The 19,024-nt window shown below is 31.7% G+C and overlaps 4 protein-coding genes across 4 annotated transcripts; 3 read left to right on the forward strand and 1 right to left on the reverse strand.

Moving 5' to 3' along the window:
• The first annotated feature begins 210 nt into the window (after positions 1 to 210).
• Positions 211 to 3,945, forward strand: LOC107486424 (glucose-6-phosphate 1-dehydrogenase 2, chloroplastic). Its single transcript, XM_016106959.3, has 10 exons — positions 211 to 673; positions 1,096 to 1,325; positions 1,425 to 1,519; positions 1,667 to 1,781; positions 1,940 to 2,145; positions 2,230 to 2,379; positions 2,457 to 2,577; positions 2,667 to 2,896; positions 3,002 to 3,202; positions 3,486 to 3,945. The coding sequence occupies exons 1-10, from the start codon at positions 466 to 468 to the stop codon at positions 3,739 to 3,741; spliced, it is 1,812 nt and encodes a 603-aa protein (XP_015962445.1). The 5' UTR covers positions 211 to 465; the 3' UTR covers positions 3,742 to 3,945.
• A 1,589-nt stretch (positions 3,946 to 5,534) lies between these two features.
• On the forward strand, positions 5,535 to 9,279 carry LOC107486425 (ACT domain-containing protein ACR4). The gene is made up of 7 exons (XM_016106961.3): positions 5,535 to 5,728; positions 5,818 to 5,863; positions 5,972 to 6,086; positions 6,177 to 6,244; positions 7,093 to 7,725; positions 8,546 to 8,650; positions 8,739 to 9,279. Exons 1-7 carry the CDS (start codon positions 5,655 to 5,657, stop codon positions 9,117 to 9,119), a joined length of 1,422 nt encoding a protein of 473 aa, XP_015962447.1. The 5' UTR covers positions 5,535 to 5,654; the 3' UTR covers positions 9,120 to 9,279.
• A 699-nt stretch (positions 9,280 to 9,978) lies between these two features.
• Positions 9,979 to 12,428, forward strand: LOC107486426 (uncharacterized). Its single transcript, XM_016106962.3, has 10 exons — positions 9,979 to 10,183; positions 10,419 to 10,487; positions 10,649 to 10,728; positions 10,850 to 10,949; positions 11,051 to 11,104; positions 11,340 to 11,417; positions 11,533 to 11,630; positions 11,718 to 11,775; positions 11,895 to 12,016; positions 12,141 to 12,428. The coding sequence occupies exons 1-10, from the start codon at positions 9,995 to 9,997 to the stop codon at positions 12,292 to 12,294; spliced, it is 1,002 nt and encodes a 333-aa protein (XP_015962448.1). The 5' UTR covers positions 9,979 to 9,994; the 3' UTR covers positions 12,295 to 12,428.
• Positions 12,429 to 12,669: 241 nt separating this feature from the next.
• On the reverse strand, positions 12,670 to 14,085 carry LOC127746800 (uncharacterized). Its single transcript, XM_052261200.1, has one exon. The coding sequence runs from the start codon at positions 13,938 to 13,940 to the stop codon at positions 12,888 to 12,890; it is 1,053 nt and encodes a 350-aa protein (XP_052117160.1). The 5' UTR covers positions 13,941 to 14,085; the 3' UTR covers positions 12,670 to 12,887.
• Positions 14,086 to 19,024: the final 4,939 nt, after the last annotated feature.

The following is a 19,024-nucleotide window of genomic DNA, read 5'->3' on the forward strand; positions in this document are numbered from 1 at the left end:
TAACAGTGTTTTATTTTTTTATTTTTAATTGACCAAAAATCACTTGAAGAAAAGTTCAGGGTCAACAAAATCACAAAAGTTGAGACCATTGACAAACCAAATTGATGTTCGAAGGGTGGTAGAGATAGCAAATTGCAAACCTCAATAAAAATTAAAAACGTGTATTTATGGTGTCTCCCTTTCGTTTGGGCCAACCTAACTACCGAATCAGAGGAACAAAAAAGCGCATTGTTCTCTTCCAACTCTGCAAAAGGGACAACGCTGAAAGCACCCTTTCGGAGATCTCAAGGGCCTTAACCTTAATCTTAACCTTCCTTAATCCTTAACCCCTTCCCTCACACACTTTCCCCTCCTAAGGTGTCCCTCGTTTTCTCCGAAGCCTTCTTATTAACTCTCTATCTCTCTTAACCTTTGACGCAAACACAAACACTTCTTCGAAAGCACGCAACAGTTCAACGCTATTTCATGGCTACCATCTGTTCGACGCATTGCCGCTCATACCCTTCGCTGCAACCTGTTTCTTCGCCATCGTCTAAGCTCGGTCACGTGCCGCAGCACGTGACCCTGTCGTCTTCCGCATCGAAGCGGTTCCTTGCAGCTAAGGTGTCCCTGAAATCTCAGTCAGATTCCAACCAGGTTGCCGTTCACACCCACCAGCCACAACAAAGCGATGGTTCGTTCCTCATCGGTTTTGACGCTATCTACTGCAATTTCCTTTGACTTAACTTGTATTCTTGAAAGTTTGTCATTTTCTGATACCCTTTTGTTTGTTGATTCCGATTTCGAATCTTTGCTGTTTGTTTCTTTTTTCAGCATGCCACAACGCTTTTCATTATCTCTTTTAGCTGAATGTTTATTTACTTGATTAGTTTTCTCCCCTGAAGTTACGTTTTTAACCTAGATGGTTAAGTTAGGAGTGTGTATTCATATCCAAATTGAACACGGTAATGCAATGATTCTAAGAAACTTAGACGAAATACTAATAGCAACAATTTCATGAGATGATACATGATAGGTTGGGAATTTGTGATTTTAGTTGTATTATGTGGTTTGGAGAATCCTTAGTCTTAATATGCAAATAGCACATGAATGTAGGTGCTGCCACAGCTGCCGCAGTCCCTGTTGATATTGACACTACTCAGAAGCTTTTGAAATCTGAATTATTGTCATTTACCTCGGCGGAGGAGTCTCAAGCTGAAGCCAGCTTTTACAACAATGAGAACGAGTCTGTTAGTATTACTGTCGTTGGAGCCTCTGGAGACCTTGCTAAGAAGAAGATATTTCCGGCTCTCTTTGCACTTTACTATGAGGATTGTCTTCCTAAGGTTGGAATTTTTTTTATCATGGCTTCTGACGTAGTTTTTGAAATATTTGGTTCTATTTGCATGGTTGAGAAGTAAATGTTCGATTTATGGTTATGGTAGCACTTCACCATCTTTGGTTATGCTCGAAGTAAGATGACTGATGCTGAACTGAGAACCATGGTTAGCAAGACTCTCACTTGTAGAATTGATAAGAGGTAGACATTATACCTACCAATTGTTTATAGTCATTTACGCTGGTATTATTTAACTTAATTTCCTTATTTGTCATGCTTAAGAAACATGTTAAATGTATGAAAAATAAACATGTTTAATGTATGAAAACTTATTCTATTGATTTTCAGAGAGAACTGCGGTGAAAAGATGGATGAATTTCTTAAGAGATGCTTCTACCATTCTGGTCAGTATGACTCTCAGGAAAACTTTGCAGCGCTGGACAAGAAGCTTAAGGAACATGAGGTAATTTTAATTATGGCGCATCATTTTAATTTGTGTCAAGAACTCAAAATCAACATATGAAGGATGGATGAACTTATCCTTTTCTTTTCATTCTATGTATGCTCTTCTAAGCTTTTCTTTCTGATCTTAATTTAGCCATCTGGTTTTTGCTTTTGTAGAATGGGAAAGCTTCTAATCGCCTGTTCTATCTATCAATTCCTCCAAACATATTCATAGATGCTGTAAAATGTGCCAGTTCATCAGCATCTTCTGGTAATGGTTGGACAAGAGTCATTGTTGAGAAGCCTTTTGGTCGAGACTCAGAATCTTCAGCTGCTTTAACAAAATCGCTCAAGCAGTATCTTCGTGAGGATCAAATTTTCAGGTTTTCTACCTAAACCGATTATGTAATCTGCTACTTTACAGACTGTAAGTTTCACTACTTAAAATCATGGAGAATCATATACAGGATTGACCACTATCTGGGGAAAGAGCTTGTGGAAAATCTCTCTGTTCTCAGATTTTCAAATCTCATTTTTGAACCATTATGGTCAAGGCAGTACATAAGAAATGTACAGTTTATATTCTCAGAAGATTTTGGCACTGAAGGGCGTGGAGGGTAATGTTTCTTCCTTAGCTTCATTCACACTTTCTAATCTATAGAAGGGATTCTCATTTGTTTACTTATCTGTGCAGGTACTTCGACAATTATGGTATAATAAGAGATATTATGCAGAATCACTTACTTCAAATACTAGCCCTCTTTGCAATGGAAACTCCTGTTAGTTTGGATGCAGAGGATATTAGAAATGAAAAGGTCTCATCGTTATACATCTTGCTTTGAGTTGTTTAAAACAATGTGAAATTTTCTCATCACCAGTGTTTCAACTTGTTAATGGATGTCAGGTTAAAGTTCTTCGTTCAATGAGACCATTGGAACTTGGGACTATGGTTATAGGGCAGTACAAGAGTCACACCAAAGGAGGTGTTACATATCCAGCATACACGGATGACAAAACTGTACCGAAGGGCAGCTTAACTCCAACATTTGCTGCAGCTGCCCTTTTCATAGATAACGCAAGATGGGACGGAGTGCCTTTTCTGATGAAGGCTGGGAAAGCATTACACAAAAAGGGGTTAGTGGAAGAAATAGATCTTGTGTTTGTTCGATGCCACCTCTATTCTTTAATTATATTTTTTTTCTTTAAAAATATTTAAGTAATTTTTTATCTTGGGTTCAGAGCTGAGATACGGGTACAGTTCAGGCATGTGCCAGGCAACTTGTACAATCGGACTTTTGGGACTGATCTTGATCGGGCCACGAATGAACTTGTTATAAGAGTACAGCCTGATGAAGCTATTTATTTGAAGATCAACAACAAAGTTCCAGGTCTAGGAATGAAATTGGACCGCAGTCATCTGAATCTGCACTATGCAGCAAGGTATTTTATTTTTACTTGAAAAAAAAAAAAATAGTTTGTGACCCCTGAATTTCATCCGTGTTTATATTATACCTGGACACCTTATTAATGTTACCTTCTTACATGGTCATGGAAAAATTTTAATGTCACATTGATCTAATGTCAACATTAATGTTTTACACACTATTCATGATTCTATGATTTCCAACTTATTTGTTGCCTCAACTAAGAAAATTCAGACTCTATTTGTAATGGTCATTTTCTTTGATCATTTAAGCCAACCTTTTCCTTTTATTTATTTCAGATATTCTAAGGAGATTCCAGATGCATATGAGAGGCTACTTCTGGATGCCATCGAAGGAGAAAGAAGACTCTTTATACGCAGCGATGAGCTCGATGCTGCATGGTCACTCTTTACACCTGTATTGAAGGAGCTAGAAGAGAAACGGGTAGTTCCAGAGTACTATCCTTATGGTAGTCGTGGTCCAGTTGGCGCTCACTATCTTGCCGCCCGATACAATGTCCGGTGGGGTGACCTTGGGATAGACATGGATCAATGATCGTGACATTTTTCTCGTCTGTCGCAGTCGCGATCCGCCTCCGATGTTAGCTATAATGCAAATGTCTGGTTTGTGGTTTCTTCTTGAAGTGCAGCTTGTCTCATACTATTATTATCATTGTTGCTTCCCTAGCAGATAGGTTTGAGGCATACATGAATTCATGTAAAGCATCAAAGCAGAAGAATAAAACGTTTAGATTTTAAATTCTTTTTTTTTTTTGGATTATCTGTTTTTTAGGGTGCAAGAAATAGGAGTTCAAAGATGTTTCATGCAGATGTAGTTCCCAATCAATTTAGCTACTTAATGTAGGTGCCTACTTTAGTAAAGAACTAAAGATGTCAAAAATATTTTTTTATCAGAATATTTGTTTAACTACATTTTAAAAGCGTGATTTATGATAGAAAATAACAGTTTAAAAGAAACAGTAACGCTTTTAAATAAAAATAACGTTTTTATAACGTACTAAAATCAAACTCATTTTAAAAATCTACTTAATATAATAATATTAGAGAACAAATAATGTTTTAACAAAACTAATATCTGATGGCATATTATAATATTTGCTTAATAGTATAATTCACTATTTGTCCTTTTGGTTTATATACAACAACTTATTAATTAGTTGAGTCTCTTATAGACAACTTCAAAATGTGTTACATTTCAAGAGAATTTTGGTAGATTTGCAAACACAATTATTTCGTATTTTTGTACAATTAATAGCAAGTTATTTTTCATTTGAGAAATAACCGATAATGTGAAATAATTATAAGTAATATAACGTGATATTATGAATTATATTTGTAATAGGAATTCAAGGGCACGAGAGGATTAAGAAGGACACGAGAAAATCATATACATTCCATATTTGCATTTGCATTAATATATTTGTATTTTGTAATGTATGCCAACTCATCCTACGTTGTTTCATAATCTTTTGACAAAAATCATGAAATTGGGTTCCAACCACACCCTAAGTTTTTTCTTCTAGAAATGTTGTTAGAAATTTACCAAATATACCACAGAAATATTATATGCCAAATTGGACTATTCATAACGTCATATTCATTTTACAAGTCTTTCCTTTATTTTTGTTGCCATAGTGTTATTATTCATTTTTTTCAAGAAAATGAAATAAAATTTTGAATTCCACACATCTATATTTAGTAATCAAAATTCTCATAACAAATATTTGACTGAATTAATAACTTTCTCTTTTAACATCACATCAATTTAAGATAAACATAATAATAAAATTTACTTAGGAGACAGCCACCACTTCATCATCCAACTAAATCCTCTTATTTAATTCTCAAAATGTAATCAAATATATTATAAAGTCATTTTATAATATCAACCGATAAAAATCATAAAAAAATAATTTCGCTACGTTACCAACAATATTTCTGCCAACTTTTGTCAATTTTTATTTATGATTGTATTTAATAAAAATGTCTTTATGGATGTATCTAATAAAAATATTTTTTTATAACTGTGTCTAATAGAAGTGTCTTTATATATGTATTTCTTAGATATATCTTCTTATACATGTATTTAAAATATAATAATTAATTATTATTAATAATAAATTGACAAATAATATATTAATATTCTATACTTTTTCTAAAAAAAATTATCAACATATATAGTCTTTTTATATACATATAATTGCTCATTATGATATGAACTTTTTCATAATTTCTGCTAATATACAAATAATAATCTCAAAAGCCAAACAGCAAATATAAATACACACACAAAACCAAAGAAAATAAAAAGAAAAAGACACAAAATAAACAGAGTATACCTCTCTCTCTCTCTCTCTCTCTCTGTTATCGTTATCACAAAACAACACACCTCGTACTGTGTTCTGTTCTGTACTTCTGTTGTGCTCTGTTCCGTAGCCACACCCCAAAATGGATTTTCGGTACTTTTCTATGCCTACGGACGATGAATTTGAGAAGCTTCTCATTCGGATGAATCCTCCAAGGTCAAAATAAAACACCAATGTTTTAAGATTTTCCTTAGTTTAAATTCTTGTTCTTTAATCTGAGCTTTTCTTCTATTTTTTTTTTCCAGAGTAACTGTGGACAACAGTTCTAGCAAAACAGACACATTGATAAAGGTTTCAAATTTTGAATCCTTGTTTGAAAATTTTGGGTTTATCCTTTTAGCATTGCAAAAGGGTCATAAAAAAACTATGAATTTAATTGAAATTCTGAATTTTTTGTAGGTTGATGGTGCAAATAGGCGTGGGATACTATTGAAGATGGTTCAAACTCTGATTGATATGAACATCATTATAAATAGAGCTTACATTTCCTCTGATGGAGAATGGTTTATGGATGGTAATAAGCTTCTAAATTCTCTCCAATTTTTTTTATATATATTTTTTATCTTTTTTTTTTGGGCTTCAACTACCACTATGCACAATCCAGTGTTTCATTGTACGGATCAAAATGGGAATAAGCTTCTTGAAGATAATTTAGCCGACAGAATTCAACAGGTACATTTGAATAACCAACTTTTTTGTTGAGATAGAAAACTGGGCCACACTTGACCCACCAAACTGTTAAAAGATGGTGTTTCGGGTTTGGGCAGGCTTGGGCCGTGAGCCAATCTAATAATTTTCTTATTTTGCTTATCTATAGTTTTTTATTCTTATTTTGTTAATATCTAATTTTATTGGTTTTCTTTTATGATGAGCAAAAACTATACTATTGTGTTTTATAAGACTTTTATCAAATATATGTTACATGTTTTGTGATTTGCATATAATTAGCTACTAAAATAATCAAACTTGTTTACAATAGTATATCTAAAAGAAAATGATTAGATATCAATTACATATTTTTATAGTCGACGAGTTATAACTCAAATGACATAGTCTCTCCATACTCACCTAAAGATCCCGGATTCGAGTCTCTCTATCTTTTCTTTGGAAGAAAAAAAAACATAGTGACTAATTGTTAGTTAATATTTGGTGTACATATAATATGTGTATCATCATCATCATCATGGAACATGGAACATGGAACATGGATGCAATACCTTGAATACCACTAGTCCTACCATTAAGCTCCTAATCTTTGTCTTTTGTACAAAATGAGAAATGGGATACAAGGGAAAAAGGATATAGTTCTGTTTATGAACAATTTATAGCATATTAGATCACAAATATATTGAAAATGAACCCAACAATACAAGAAGCACTAATTAGCAATTAGTTCTCAAACTTGAATTAGCTAAATAGTTTTAGACTGCATAAACTGTATACTATTTAGAACTCTAATCACAATTTAAAACCATAAGTCATATACTGATATCTTTGTTTCCCCTCTTGACTCATCTTAGTCACTTGGTCCAGCAGCCTTTGGTTTCCAAGCTCTTAGGAGATCCATTGGAGTTGAAGTTGAATCCATTTTAGAACACACAACAATTGAATTAACCGGAAAAGACCGGCCGGGACTACTCTCGGAGATTTTCGCCATCCTGGCAAACCTAAAATGCAATGTGTTGGCAGCAGAAGTATGGACACACAATTCAAGAATGGCATCAGTTCTTTACATAACTGATGAGGCAACAAAGTTGCCAATCAACAATCCTGAACATCTTGCAAAGATCAAGCAACTCTTGTTCTATGTTCTTAGAGGGGACATAGAAAACAAGAGTGGTGGTGTTGATGCCAACACTGCTGTTGTCTCTGTTGGATCAACTCACAAGGAAAGGAGGCTGCACCAGATGATGTATGCTAATCGAGATTACGACACGTGTGATGAGGATTGTAATGGATCAACAAGTGATGAGAGTAACAAGAAGAAACCAATTGTGACTGTTGATTATTGTGCTGATAAAGTTTACACTGTTGTGAACTTGAGGTGCCTAGATAGGCCAAAGTTGCTCTTTGATGCTGTTTGCACTCTCACTGATATGCAGTATGTTGTTTACCATGGAACTGCCATTGCTGAAGGACCAGAGGCATATCAGGTTTCTGAATTCATATTTATATGGATTTGATAAATACTTTTGTAGTTTTGTACCTGCTAATTCTATCATACCAACATAGACTTTATTGTTTTCATGTTTACATAAAAATTCCAATTCAGTGAGGTAGCATTTGTTTTTCGAGACTGGAAGACTGGGATTCAGTATTGTGTCTCGGGATTCAAAATTCAAAATTTCAGTCCTTTACCTTTAGAAAGTAAGGATACTGGAGATTGGAAGTTTTGGGGACAAAAACGAAAATTTTAATGACATTTCTTTTCAAAAATACCTTTATTTAACTTTTGAAATTCTAAATCTACCATTCAATCTTCATATTTATCTTAAATTAAATATAATTTTGAGACATAATTCAGTCTAATATATTTTATACCAAACACAATATAGAGACTTAATTTAGTTTTTGTCTCTCAGTTTTCATCTCCCAGTCTCAGTCTCTCAGCCTCCGTCGTCTTTCCAAACACAGCCTAATAGTTTGTATTGTTTTGTTGTTTTATCCGTATTTAGTCACTAAATTTTTTATATTTCACAAATAATTTTAGTTCTTAGTAATATGTCAGCAAGTCTGTAAACAAATAAAAAATAAACGAATCATCCTGATAACTCATGAACTTAGACTAACTAGGCCTAAACGGGTCGAACTAACCCATTTGACATACAAATTCGTTTGCATGCAAGTTCAATTAAACCTTTACTCCTAAATATTGTGTTAGATTTCGTATTCATGCAACAATCTCTCTTGGATATACAATTAACCTTCACTAATAAAAGGATTTTGCTTTTTTTTTTTCTTCTTTTGTAACAGGAATATTATATAAGGCATATAGATGGATATCCCATCAGCTCTGAAGCAGAAAGACAAAGAGTGATTCATTGCTTGGAAGCTGCTATTAAAAGAAGAACTTCTGGAGTACTATAATGGATTCTAAATTTCTAATATAACCTTTTTGTTATAATTGATACATATTAATTAATTAATACTTGATTAATTATTACAGGGCATACAACTAGAATTTTGTTGTGAAGATAGAGTTGGACTTCTCTCAGATGTAACTCGAATATTCAGAGAGAATGGATTTTCAGTAATTCGTGCTGAAGTTACAACAAGAGATTGTAAAGCCATGAATGTGTTCTATGTTGCTGATGCATATGGTGCTCCTGTTAAGACTGAAACAATTGAAGCTGTTAGAAAAGAAATTGGCTTCACCATACTTCATGTCAAGAACAATGATAACAATAACAATGACAATGTAATGAATGTATTCTCATCATCAAAGGATACAACACCCCAAGAGAGTGGAACATTTTCTTTGTCTAATCTTTTTAAAATGAGGTCTGTCAAGTTCTTCTGCAAAAGCTTCATGGGGTCTTTTTCTTGAACTATTTCAAATTATTATATGTTGTAATTTCATAAGAAGGGTGTGTGTGTGTGTGTGATATTCACTGTTCTGGTGAGTATTTTATGTACACCTAGGGGGGAAAAAAGAAAGAAAGAAAATAGAAAATAGTAAATTGATTCTATTCTATTTGTTATTGTAATGATTTGTGGTTGATCTCTTTGGATCTTTGTTAGTATAAAGTTGTAATCAATTTGTCAGATTATAATTATAGAGCTTGGTGAATGTAGTAGGCATATTTATTTGTAGCATATTTAATAAATCTCTCATTTTCTTTCTTTTTTAATTATTTTCGATCATGTTATATATATATATTAAAAGGAAAAATATATGAAACTAAGAGGTGATCAGTCAAAAAGTAAACAACTTAACTAATTTATAATTATATTTAATTAACTTTATTTATTTTTAATTTATAATATTTGATATTAATTGTTTCTCACCCCAAATTAACAATCCTGATTCTTAGTATATAAAAAAATATAAAATATATAAAATAACATCTATTAGTATGAAAAAGAAACATTTTAGTAGAAGAAATATCCTAATGTCTAGCATAAACACCATGCACGTAGAGGTTTTAAATTCACCCAAAAGCATTTGATTGGTATTTTGCTAGTACCCTCTTGGTTCCTAGCCTTATTGATATTAAAAAATTAATCATAAAAATCGTCATTTATATAAATTATATATTAAAATACTGAATACATATTAAAACTAAATTAATAATATATATATTTGTACAGAAATTATCTATACACGTGGCAATATTTTGGAAGCTGCACTGCACAAAGCAATAACAATAAGAAATTAAAAAATAATAATAATAAAATAAGAAATTGCACTTGCACACGAAAATGGTGGCACTGTTGAGGCTTAACACCCTGGTTTCACTTTCAGGTTTATGTCCAACAAGACATTATTGTTATTATTCGAGGAAACCAAGGTTACCCTTCAGAATCAGAATGGCATCAATCACTGAAACTGCTTCAGCTTCCAAAGTCATCTTGGATTCTCATCTCCATGTGTGGGCTTCCCCTCATGAGGTTTTTGTTAAATTTATACGCACTACTCTTTATAAATAAACATCTTACATGTTTTGGTGACTCTTAAATCTTTTATAGAAAGGAATCAAGTTGAATTTCACCGAACTTCAGCAGAAGTCATGTAATTTTGCCCTATCTTTTGATAAACTTGTTCATACCATATATCACTGATTTTATATATTACATCCAAACTTTTTATTTTACTTATTTATTTATTGTTAACTTTGAAATGAAGGCTGCTACATTCCCTTACCATCCTGGACAAGAGCCCACTTTAGCAGGACATGCTGATTTTTTACTTCAGGTATTTATATATGCTTCAATTTATTTTCTTATGTTATCTCTCTTTTCATGTTTATATAGTTAGTGATATTTCAAGAAATTTGTAACTGCTTCATGTTAGTTACATGGGAACTGATGATGGTGACTGGATTTGTGTTTGTGCACACATTCTGAGATGCTCAGTGTATGGAGGAAGCAGGAGTAGATAGTGCACTCATTGTGCAGCCAATTAATCATAAATTTGATCATAATTATGTCACAAGGTATAATCAAAGGTCAAACATTTTCTTAAATATTATCTGTAACATGCTTGATTTCATGAATCTCTGAGCTATGCTTGATCTGATAGCTGTTACCATATACTTATTCTTGTTTATTGGTCAGTGTTTTGAAGAAATATCCAACCAAATTTGTTGGGTGCTGCCTTGCTAATCCAGCTGATGATGGCAGTGGGCTTAGGCAGTTTGAAGATCTTGTTTTGAAGGTCTAATGGATATTTCTTCTTTCTATCATTCACATGGTTTATTTTATTTTCTTTTATTTACTCAGACGTAGCAAATGAAGTTTTCTTTTTGTTCATGGTAGGATGGTTATCACGCCGTGCGGTTTAACCCTTATTTGTGGCCATCTGGCGAGAAGGTTGGCAACCCCTTTTTATTTCTTTTAAAGAAATCATATATGTATAAGCGCACAAGCAGGCGCGCGCGCATGCACACACACACACATGCAATATAAAGTAAAGCAGGAAAGGGAAATGAAAAAGCAGATCAATAGGCGGATCAAGAAAGAAAAGATGTTAATATGTTATGCTCATATGCTGTATTGCATCAAAACTAAGAATGAATTTTCTTTTATTTGAATGATGTTAGTATAGATGACAAATGAAGTTGGAAAGGCAATGTTTCAAAAGGCTGGAGAACTCAAAGTACCAGTGAGCATCATGTGTATGAAGGTGTGTTTCACTATTTCCTTGTATCATTGACACAAAACTATAATCTAAAAGTATCTCCAGTTGTGACCAATGATTAATTTGATGAAACTAAAAGACTATGGTTCAACAACTTCAGGGGCTTGATTTGCATATTTCAGAAATTGAACAATTGTGCACAGAATTTCCCTCAACAATTGTGATACTTGATCACTTGGCCTTCTGCAAACCACCACTGTGAGATATTTAATATAATATAATCACTCTTGCAATGACAGAGAAAATGGAATCTTATTTATGAATTTAGTGAATATCACATTGCAGAACTGATCAAGAACAGCTTATCTTTTCTAGGCTCTTAAATCTATCTAGATTCCCTCAAGTAAGTGCCTAATAGTTTCTTCAAGAACATAATCCCAAACCTTTTACATAAGAAGAAATTTAAATATTGACAATATAAGATTTTGGAAATGAATCTTCTAATCCTTTTATTTTGAACAGATGTATGTGAAATTTAGTGCCCTTTTCAGAGTTTCAAGAGAGAAACATCCTTATCTGGATTTGTCAACTATCTTATCTCAAATTGTCTCTAGCTTTGGTGCTAACCGTGTAATGTGGGGCAGGTAAACTACCTTAAAACCATTGAACTTTGTAAAAAAAACTAACCAGAATTGGCAAATTCATGATGGGGTTTTATTCATGTAACCAAATCATATGACAAATCTCAAATCACACATCTTTCTGCAGTGATTTTCCATTTGTTGTTCCTGAATGTGGTTACAAAGAGGCCAAAGAAGCTGTCAATCTAATTGCCAATAAGGCATCTCTTTCTCCATCTGATTTGGAGTGGATCATGGGGAAAACAGCCACACAACTGTTCCAAAGCCACTCAGCATCTTAAAACTTGGAATAATAGAAAACTATTGTTGCTTGTTAGCAAAATTTTTCAGCTAGTTTGGAGTTTAATATATACAATTCTGTGTTGAATGTAATATATACAATTGTAACAATTCAAGCATATTTCCTCCTTAATCATCACCTAGTCCTATTCTGAGTACTATGTATGCTAACTTGTAATAAGGTTCAGTGGTGTTCTGCAAACTTTATGTGCTGCAAAATTTGCTGAAAATCGAAAAGCTTCAAAATTATGTTAGTTTAAGTAATCATAGTTGTCGTAGTGAAAATCGCTAGATTGATTTGATATATTTGATTAAATTGTTTCGCAAAATAGTCACCCAAAATTTAATCACAAAAGAAAATAGTGAATTGCAAGTTGTACACGGAAAAAGTACTAACATTATACAACCAGGAGAGATTCAGAAGAATTGAGAGGCAACATATTTCCAAAACTCATTGGCAAGCCACTTCATTGTAGAACATCAATAAGAAAGGAGTATTACATTAGATTTGCAGAAAAAATGAAACTTCAAAGACCAAACAAATTAATTAAAAAACAAAAGAAATAGTAAGAGGTTCCCAATTGAGATGGAAGCATTATTTGTTCATATTTTGTTTGTGTTTGGCATCACTACAATTTCTTCTCTTGTTCCTCCTCATCTTGTCACAAGCAAATGCTCTTTCAAGTTGCTCCACTCTCTTAGACAGAGAAGTAAGAAGCTGAGTCTGCATCTCATTCTTCTCACATAACTTGGCCATCATCTTCATCATTCTCTCATTATCCTCCATCATCTTCTCCAACATCTCCCTATGCTTCCCTTCTCTTCTTTCTTCATTACCATTCCCTTCTTCCTCCTCCTCCTCCTCCTCCTCCTCCTCCTCTTCATTTTTCACCACACAATTATTCTCATTCTCATTCTCCTCAACCAAACTTGTTCCTACACTCTCTTCTCTCTCCCCATCACCCTCATCTTTCTCTTCTATATTGTATGATTCTGAAACACATTGAATATCAACTCCAGAATCTTCCATTTTCTCCTCTTCTTTCTCTTCTACAGAAGAATTCATGCATGATTCTGAAACACACTTAATATCTGCTCCAGAATCATCATCCATAACCTCCATCTTCTCCTCCTCTTTCTCTTCAGAAACTTCAACCACCTTCTCCTCTTCCTGCACCATAGCATCATTCTCCTCCACCCCATTTTCTTCAACAACACAAGCAGATTCTGATTCAACCATCTCTTGCAATGCAATAGCCTTCTTAATCACACTCTTCCTACATTCCCTAACCCCATACCAAGAACTCAGCACCCTAACCGAATCAAGCTTCAAAAGCAAGTTCATGATGGTCTCGCTGACCCTCACTCTCTCCCTCTGGTCCCTCTTAATCACCTCCATTGAAGCATAAACCTTAGCCTCAACACTCTGCAACTCAACACGTAACCCCATGATCCTCTTCAACGCATTCCTCACAAAAAACCCTCTCAGAACCTTCTGGATCTTGATGGCAGAATTCTCTCTACTACGTTCTGAACCCACGAAGTGAATTGGAATAGTTCTAACCTTAGAGGGTGTCCTCTGTGAAGGAATGCCCCTATACGAGGGTACTACGTTGTTGTTGTTGATGATGTTCTTCATGTTCATCATTCTTCGTGTGCTTCTCTGATTTGATGCGAAGTTTTGAGTTTAGATATCTTTTTTCTTTTTTGTGTGTTTGTTTTTTAGTGTGATGATTTTAAGGTTTAAGGTTATGGAGGAATTTATATTGGAGAATGTGAAAAGTTTCGAGAAGTTTCGGGAGAGTTTGAGGTTTCTCTGAGAAAAACGAAGAAGAAGAAGGAAGAAAGGAATAGAATGTCTTTGCTGACGTGGCTTATTAAAATAAAAAATATTTTAAGTTAAATAAAATAAACACGTTCTGGGTGGCCAATAATATCTCTTCGTTCTAGATAACTGTCGAATCTTCTTGAATCTCAGAATCTGACTTGCTTTCCAAAAATATCCATAACGTATTCCACTAGGTTAGTTATTATTAACTTTGGTTTTTGGTCAACGTTTATGTTTATGAATATTTGACTTCTTTTTAGCAGATTAACTCTTGTGGTTTGATATTTAATTTGGGACACTGTTACTGGATTAAAAAATATATTCTAAAAAATTGTGTTTTTTAATATATTATATTTGGATATTAGCATTTTCGTATTAAATATTTGTTTATATTGTATTATAAATTGTTTGGATTTTTTAAATATGTTTACGAATAAAAAGAGAGTTTTTTTAATAATAAAAATTAAAAACGTAAAATAATTTTTTTTTTGTCAATTTTTGTCACTTGATATGAGAATATCAAGCATTCACATTTCGAAATGAGAATTAAAAATTTAAATTTGCGCTAAATAAATGTTTTCAAATATTTACTAAGATAGTCACACAAAAAAAAGTCCACTAAGATTAAGATATAAGATGTGAATTACTATTCTTGTAATCTAAATTTTATTCAATTAAATGTAATTTAAATGAGCTAAATCTTTCTTAATTTTTTTGTTTGGACAGGAAATCTTTCTTAATTGAGAAATCAGAAATGTGGTGGTTTTTTTTTTTTAAAAAAAAGAAGTTTGCGAACTTGTTTGCTGTTGGACCTAAAGATCATCAGCCCATAACAATTTTTGGTTGTATTATCCCTTTTCGTTAGGCCCATTAAATTGCCATGTAAATTGGCCCGCTTAGATTGCATAAATAGTCCAGCCGAAACAATAGTGCGCAAGTACAAAATATCTCCAGTTTTTATTACCCAAAAAAAAAAGATCCAGTTTTACTTGTGAACAATTTCGTCATGCACACAAAAAAATTCAGTCATTTTTATTTTACAATCCAATGAAAAAGTAATACTTTTTTACTATCGTTATTGTTGGTCTATTCTAGTTTTATGTAAAATTGCATAGAATAGCTTTATAAATTAAATTTTGTACTTTTTCAAATTGCGAGAGCACATGTCAATTTAGTAAAGCTAACATTAATAGAGTAATCACTTGTGTTTTAAGTTTCAACATGCATTTGAGACATAAATAATTACAAAATATTTTGTACATACTAAAATTTAATCATGATGTATTTATGTATATTTATATATGTTTAATATATTTTTATATTTAATATATATTTTATATAAATAATTAATTTTTAATATACACATAATATAATTAAATAATAATTAAATATAGTGTTACTATCACATAAATGTACACCATATATATTTATCTAACTGGATATTTAAAAGTATATCTAAACATTTAAACTGCGTTTATTTCTGAAAATAAGATAAGGCATGAGAACAAGTCATAAAGAACAGAGACATAGAATTTAGTATTCTTGTATTCTGTTTAACGATAAAATAAAACAAATTATGAAAATTTAATTTATTCTATTTTTTATTAAAAAAATTAGAAAAAACATAATAATAAAAGAATATAATTATAAAAAATTAATAAAAATAATAAAAATAATAAAAAATAAATATCTCTATAACCTTTCTATTGTGATAAACACAAAAATATACTAATTCAGTGTCTCTAAACATAATATTTTTATCTATATCTCATCTGTCAAACACGATTTTATATCTCTATATCTATATCTCAAAACAAACATAGCCTTACATACACTCGAATACTAAAGTCATGCAATGCCTACATATATAGGGGTAGAAAATTTTGTTGACGATTGACTCTTTTTCTTTTGACTATTAGTATAATAAAAAGATAGAGCATGTCTTTCTCTTCTTTTTGGAAAGCAACAAATTAGATAGAGCAAGGTTTGAAGAGGAGACACCCCTATATATATTTAGCATTGAGAGGTTTGATGGAATATATGATGAGTTAAGACATGCATGATGCATGGAACGATGTATGTGTTAGTAGCTTTTTACTTTCTTGTGATTTCCAATGCATAGAAAAAATTTGGAAGAAAATAATGAAGTAGTGAAGAAGGGTTGCGCCGCCCATATCAGCAGAGACAGGGGGCAGACCACGCGGTTTCTCTTATTTAGACAACATCGAACTGCCACTTTGTCACTTCTTTAGGTGAACATATTATATCCCTATACCCCCTATATTCCATACATACAATTAATTCTTCTCTTTTTTTTTTTCTTCATTTATTCAACTTCAATCCCATTACTCTTTATCTTAGATTTACAACCTAATTTCAATATTATTGTATAGGGTAAATTATCAAAATACATACACAAAATTATATTGTTAATAAAAATATTTAAAAAATAATAAAAATATTTAGATATTGACTTTTGCTCCAATTCTTTTGCGTGCACATTCTAAAAAGTTATCCTACATGAATTATTTAATTAATATAAAATTTATTTCACACTTATAAAATAATTTTTTTAATTTTTATTATATTTAATTTTTAAAATTTTTAAGAATTTATTTGCCTTTGTCTCTTAATTTTTGGTAGCAATATGGTTGCATACACAAGACGAGATTCGAACCTCCGACACTTACTTAAGCGGACAAGTAAACTGACCACTTGACCAATCCAAGTTTATTTTTTGGTTAGCAATATGATCAACTTTTAGCTACCATGTTAATACTTCTAAATTTCGTACATTATTGAATTAACATATGTTTTAATTTCGTTTTACTGGTATAATAAATTAATATAAAATAGATTCCACATTCTATGTTATAGTAGAATTATGAGACACAAAAAGAGGAGGCTAATTTAGAACTATTTATTAGGGTTAGGGACATTTTGTGATGTGAATAACAAGTAGATTAATTAGACGTTAAGAAGAGACAGAAATTCAAAAATAAGAAGTCAAAGTCCATCCCCAGCAGGATCCATTGAGTTTACCTACGTGCTATATGTGTCACAACTCAGAACTAATAATGTTCTTTCCAAAGTGATGTGTAAAACCTGGATATTCAGTGTAAAATTAATATATATTATATTTAAATTAAAAGTAATTATATATTATATTAGGCAGAATTGATCACGCCAACTCTGGCAGCAGCAAGCACGCTGGCAGTTTTATTTTGTACTGCCATTGGCTAATGCCTATTACAATTTAAAGCAGCTTCCTGCATGTCAGACATACATTCTTCCATTTTCATTTTTTATTATTCATTCTTTTTCTCTTTTTTCTTTTCCTCATTTTTATACTAGTGTGCTTATTGTTACGTATTATATTCAGCTGCATTTAAATCAGGGTTGGCCGAATGATCAACTCACTCATTCGTTTAAATAAGTGTTAGAAGTTTAAATTTCACTCTATACATGTAGCAATTCATAAATTCGCGATGGATTAATTTTCGACTTGTCGAATCGAAAAATAATGTAGACAATCAAAAAAATACACAGCTGAATTTATTTATAAGGATAAAATACTAAAATATAAATATAAAAACACAAAATTATATTTAATAAATAAGATATAAATAAAAAAATATTTATTTTAAATTTTATATAAAAAATTAAAATTAATTAAAATTTTTATTATTTAATTTATTTTATATTTAATTTATTATTAAATGAAATATAAAAATTCTTTCCATCTTTTATATTTTATCTTCTCTTCTTCTTCTCAAAATCAAACGCAATGTGTGTTTTTATAGCTTAGAGTATAGTCGTTTTCAAGTAATAATAAAGCGTTTACTTTTACAAAGTGAGCATACTTTTGTGTGATTATATATGCATATGATGAATGAATGATGATAGATTGTGATCTAACACAGTTGGATTTGGACAAGTACGCACATACATAGCATGCATGAATAGTAATAATTCCAGACAAAAATAATCATTATAACAATACCAAAAAAAATTAATAATAATCATTATAAAAAGGTACATATATATAATAATGCATGTGTGAGTATGTGGGCATCATATTTCAATAAACTAAAGAAATAAAACTTTGACTCGTCACTTCCATTTTTCAAGGAAAATATTATTCAGGTATCAAATTTGGTTAGAAGCTTAGTTTTAGGATATTACTACTCTATATATTTATATATATTTTTATTTATTTATGATGAATGTTGTTTTAGTAATAAAGAATAGAGGAGAAAGAAGAGGATATGCATGCATGGGTCACGTGAGAAGACATAAAAGAGAACACTACTCCCTCTCTCTATGGAGTATGTATGTATGTACTATGTAGTGTACCTATTGCTACCTAGCTACCATCTATTTTTTTTTTTCACTTTTCCCACCAAAACTAATTATTAAAAATTAAAAGCCGGGTAAAAAACTCAAATGAGCCAAGGGGAGCTCATTTTTACCCAAATCCGCCAAAATGGTAAAAAACCCAAATGAGCCAAGGGGAGCTCATTTTTATCCAAATCCGCCAAAACAAATTTTGATACATCAATCCACCAAAACACATTTTTATATAATTCGAATCAATAGGATTCGAATTAGCTTTGCACATAATTCGAATTGATTCAATTCGAATTATGACCAAATACTCTTCCCACGTAGTTCGAATCAATTAGATTCGAATTAGGCATGCAAGGTTCGAATTATATCAATTCGAATTACATGGAGTACGTGGCTTAGGGGAGTTCGAATCGAGTTGATTCGAATTACAAGTGAATTCCCTATAAAAATGAGTTCGAATTAAATTAAATTAAATTAATATTTAAATTGAATTTCCTGTAAAATTCTAATAATTTTAATATTTAAATTAAATTTTAATATAATTTTTAATATTT

The sequence above is a fragment of the Arachis duranensis genome, chromosome 4 (assembly GCF_000817695.3).
Source record: "Arachis duranensis cultivar V14167 chromosome 4, aradu.V14167.gnm2.J7QH, whole genome shotgun sequence".
Lineage (NCBI taxonomy): Eukaryota > Viridiplantae > Streptophyta > Magnoliopsida > Fabales > Fabaceae > Arachis > Arachis duranensis.

Coding starts and splice junctions, on each gene's coding strand:
- LOC127746800 (XM_052261200.1), bottom strand. CDS start 13,940: ATGATGAACATGAAGAACATCATCAACAACAACAACGTAGTACCCTCG.
- LOC107486425 (XM_016106961.3), top strand. CDS start 5,655: ATGGATTTTCGGTACTTTTCTATGCCTACGGACGATGAATTTGAGAAG. Junction 5,729..5,817: donor ATTCGGATGAATCCTCCAAG/GTCAAAATAAAA, acceptor TTTTTTTTCCAG/AGTAACTGTGGACAACAGTT. Junction 6,245..7,092: donor TAGCCGACAGAATTCAACAG/GTACATTTGAAT, acceptor GACTCATCTTAG/TCACTTGGTCCAGCAGCCTT.
- LOC107486424 (XM_016106959.3), top strand. CDS start 466: ATGGCTACCATCTGTTCGACGCATTGCCGCTCATACCCTTCGCTGCAA. Junction 674..1,095: donor CCAGCCACAACAAAGCGATG/GTTCGTTCCTCA, acceptor ACATGAATGTAG/GTGCTGCCACAGCTGCCGCA. Junction 2,578..2,666: donor AGGATATTAGAAATGAAAAG/GTCTCATCGTTA, acceptor AATGGATGTCAG/GTTAAAGTTCTTCGTTCAAT.
- LOC107486426 (XM_016106962.3), top strand. CDS start 9,995: ATGGTGGCACTGTTGAGGCTTAACACCCTGGTTTCACTTTCAGGTTTA. Junction 10,488..10,648: donor ATGCTGATTTTTTACTTCAG/GTATTTATATAT, acceptor TGAGATGCTCAG/TGTATGGAGGAAGCAGGAGT. Junction 11,105..11,339: donor TGTGGCCATCTGGCGAGAAG/GTTGGCAACCCC, acceptor ATGTTAGTATAG/ATGACAAATGAAGTTGGAAA.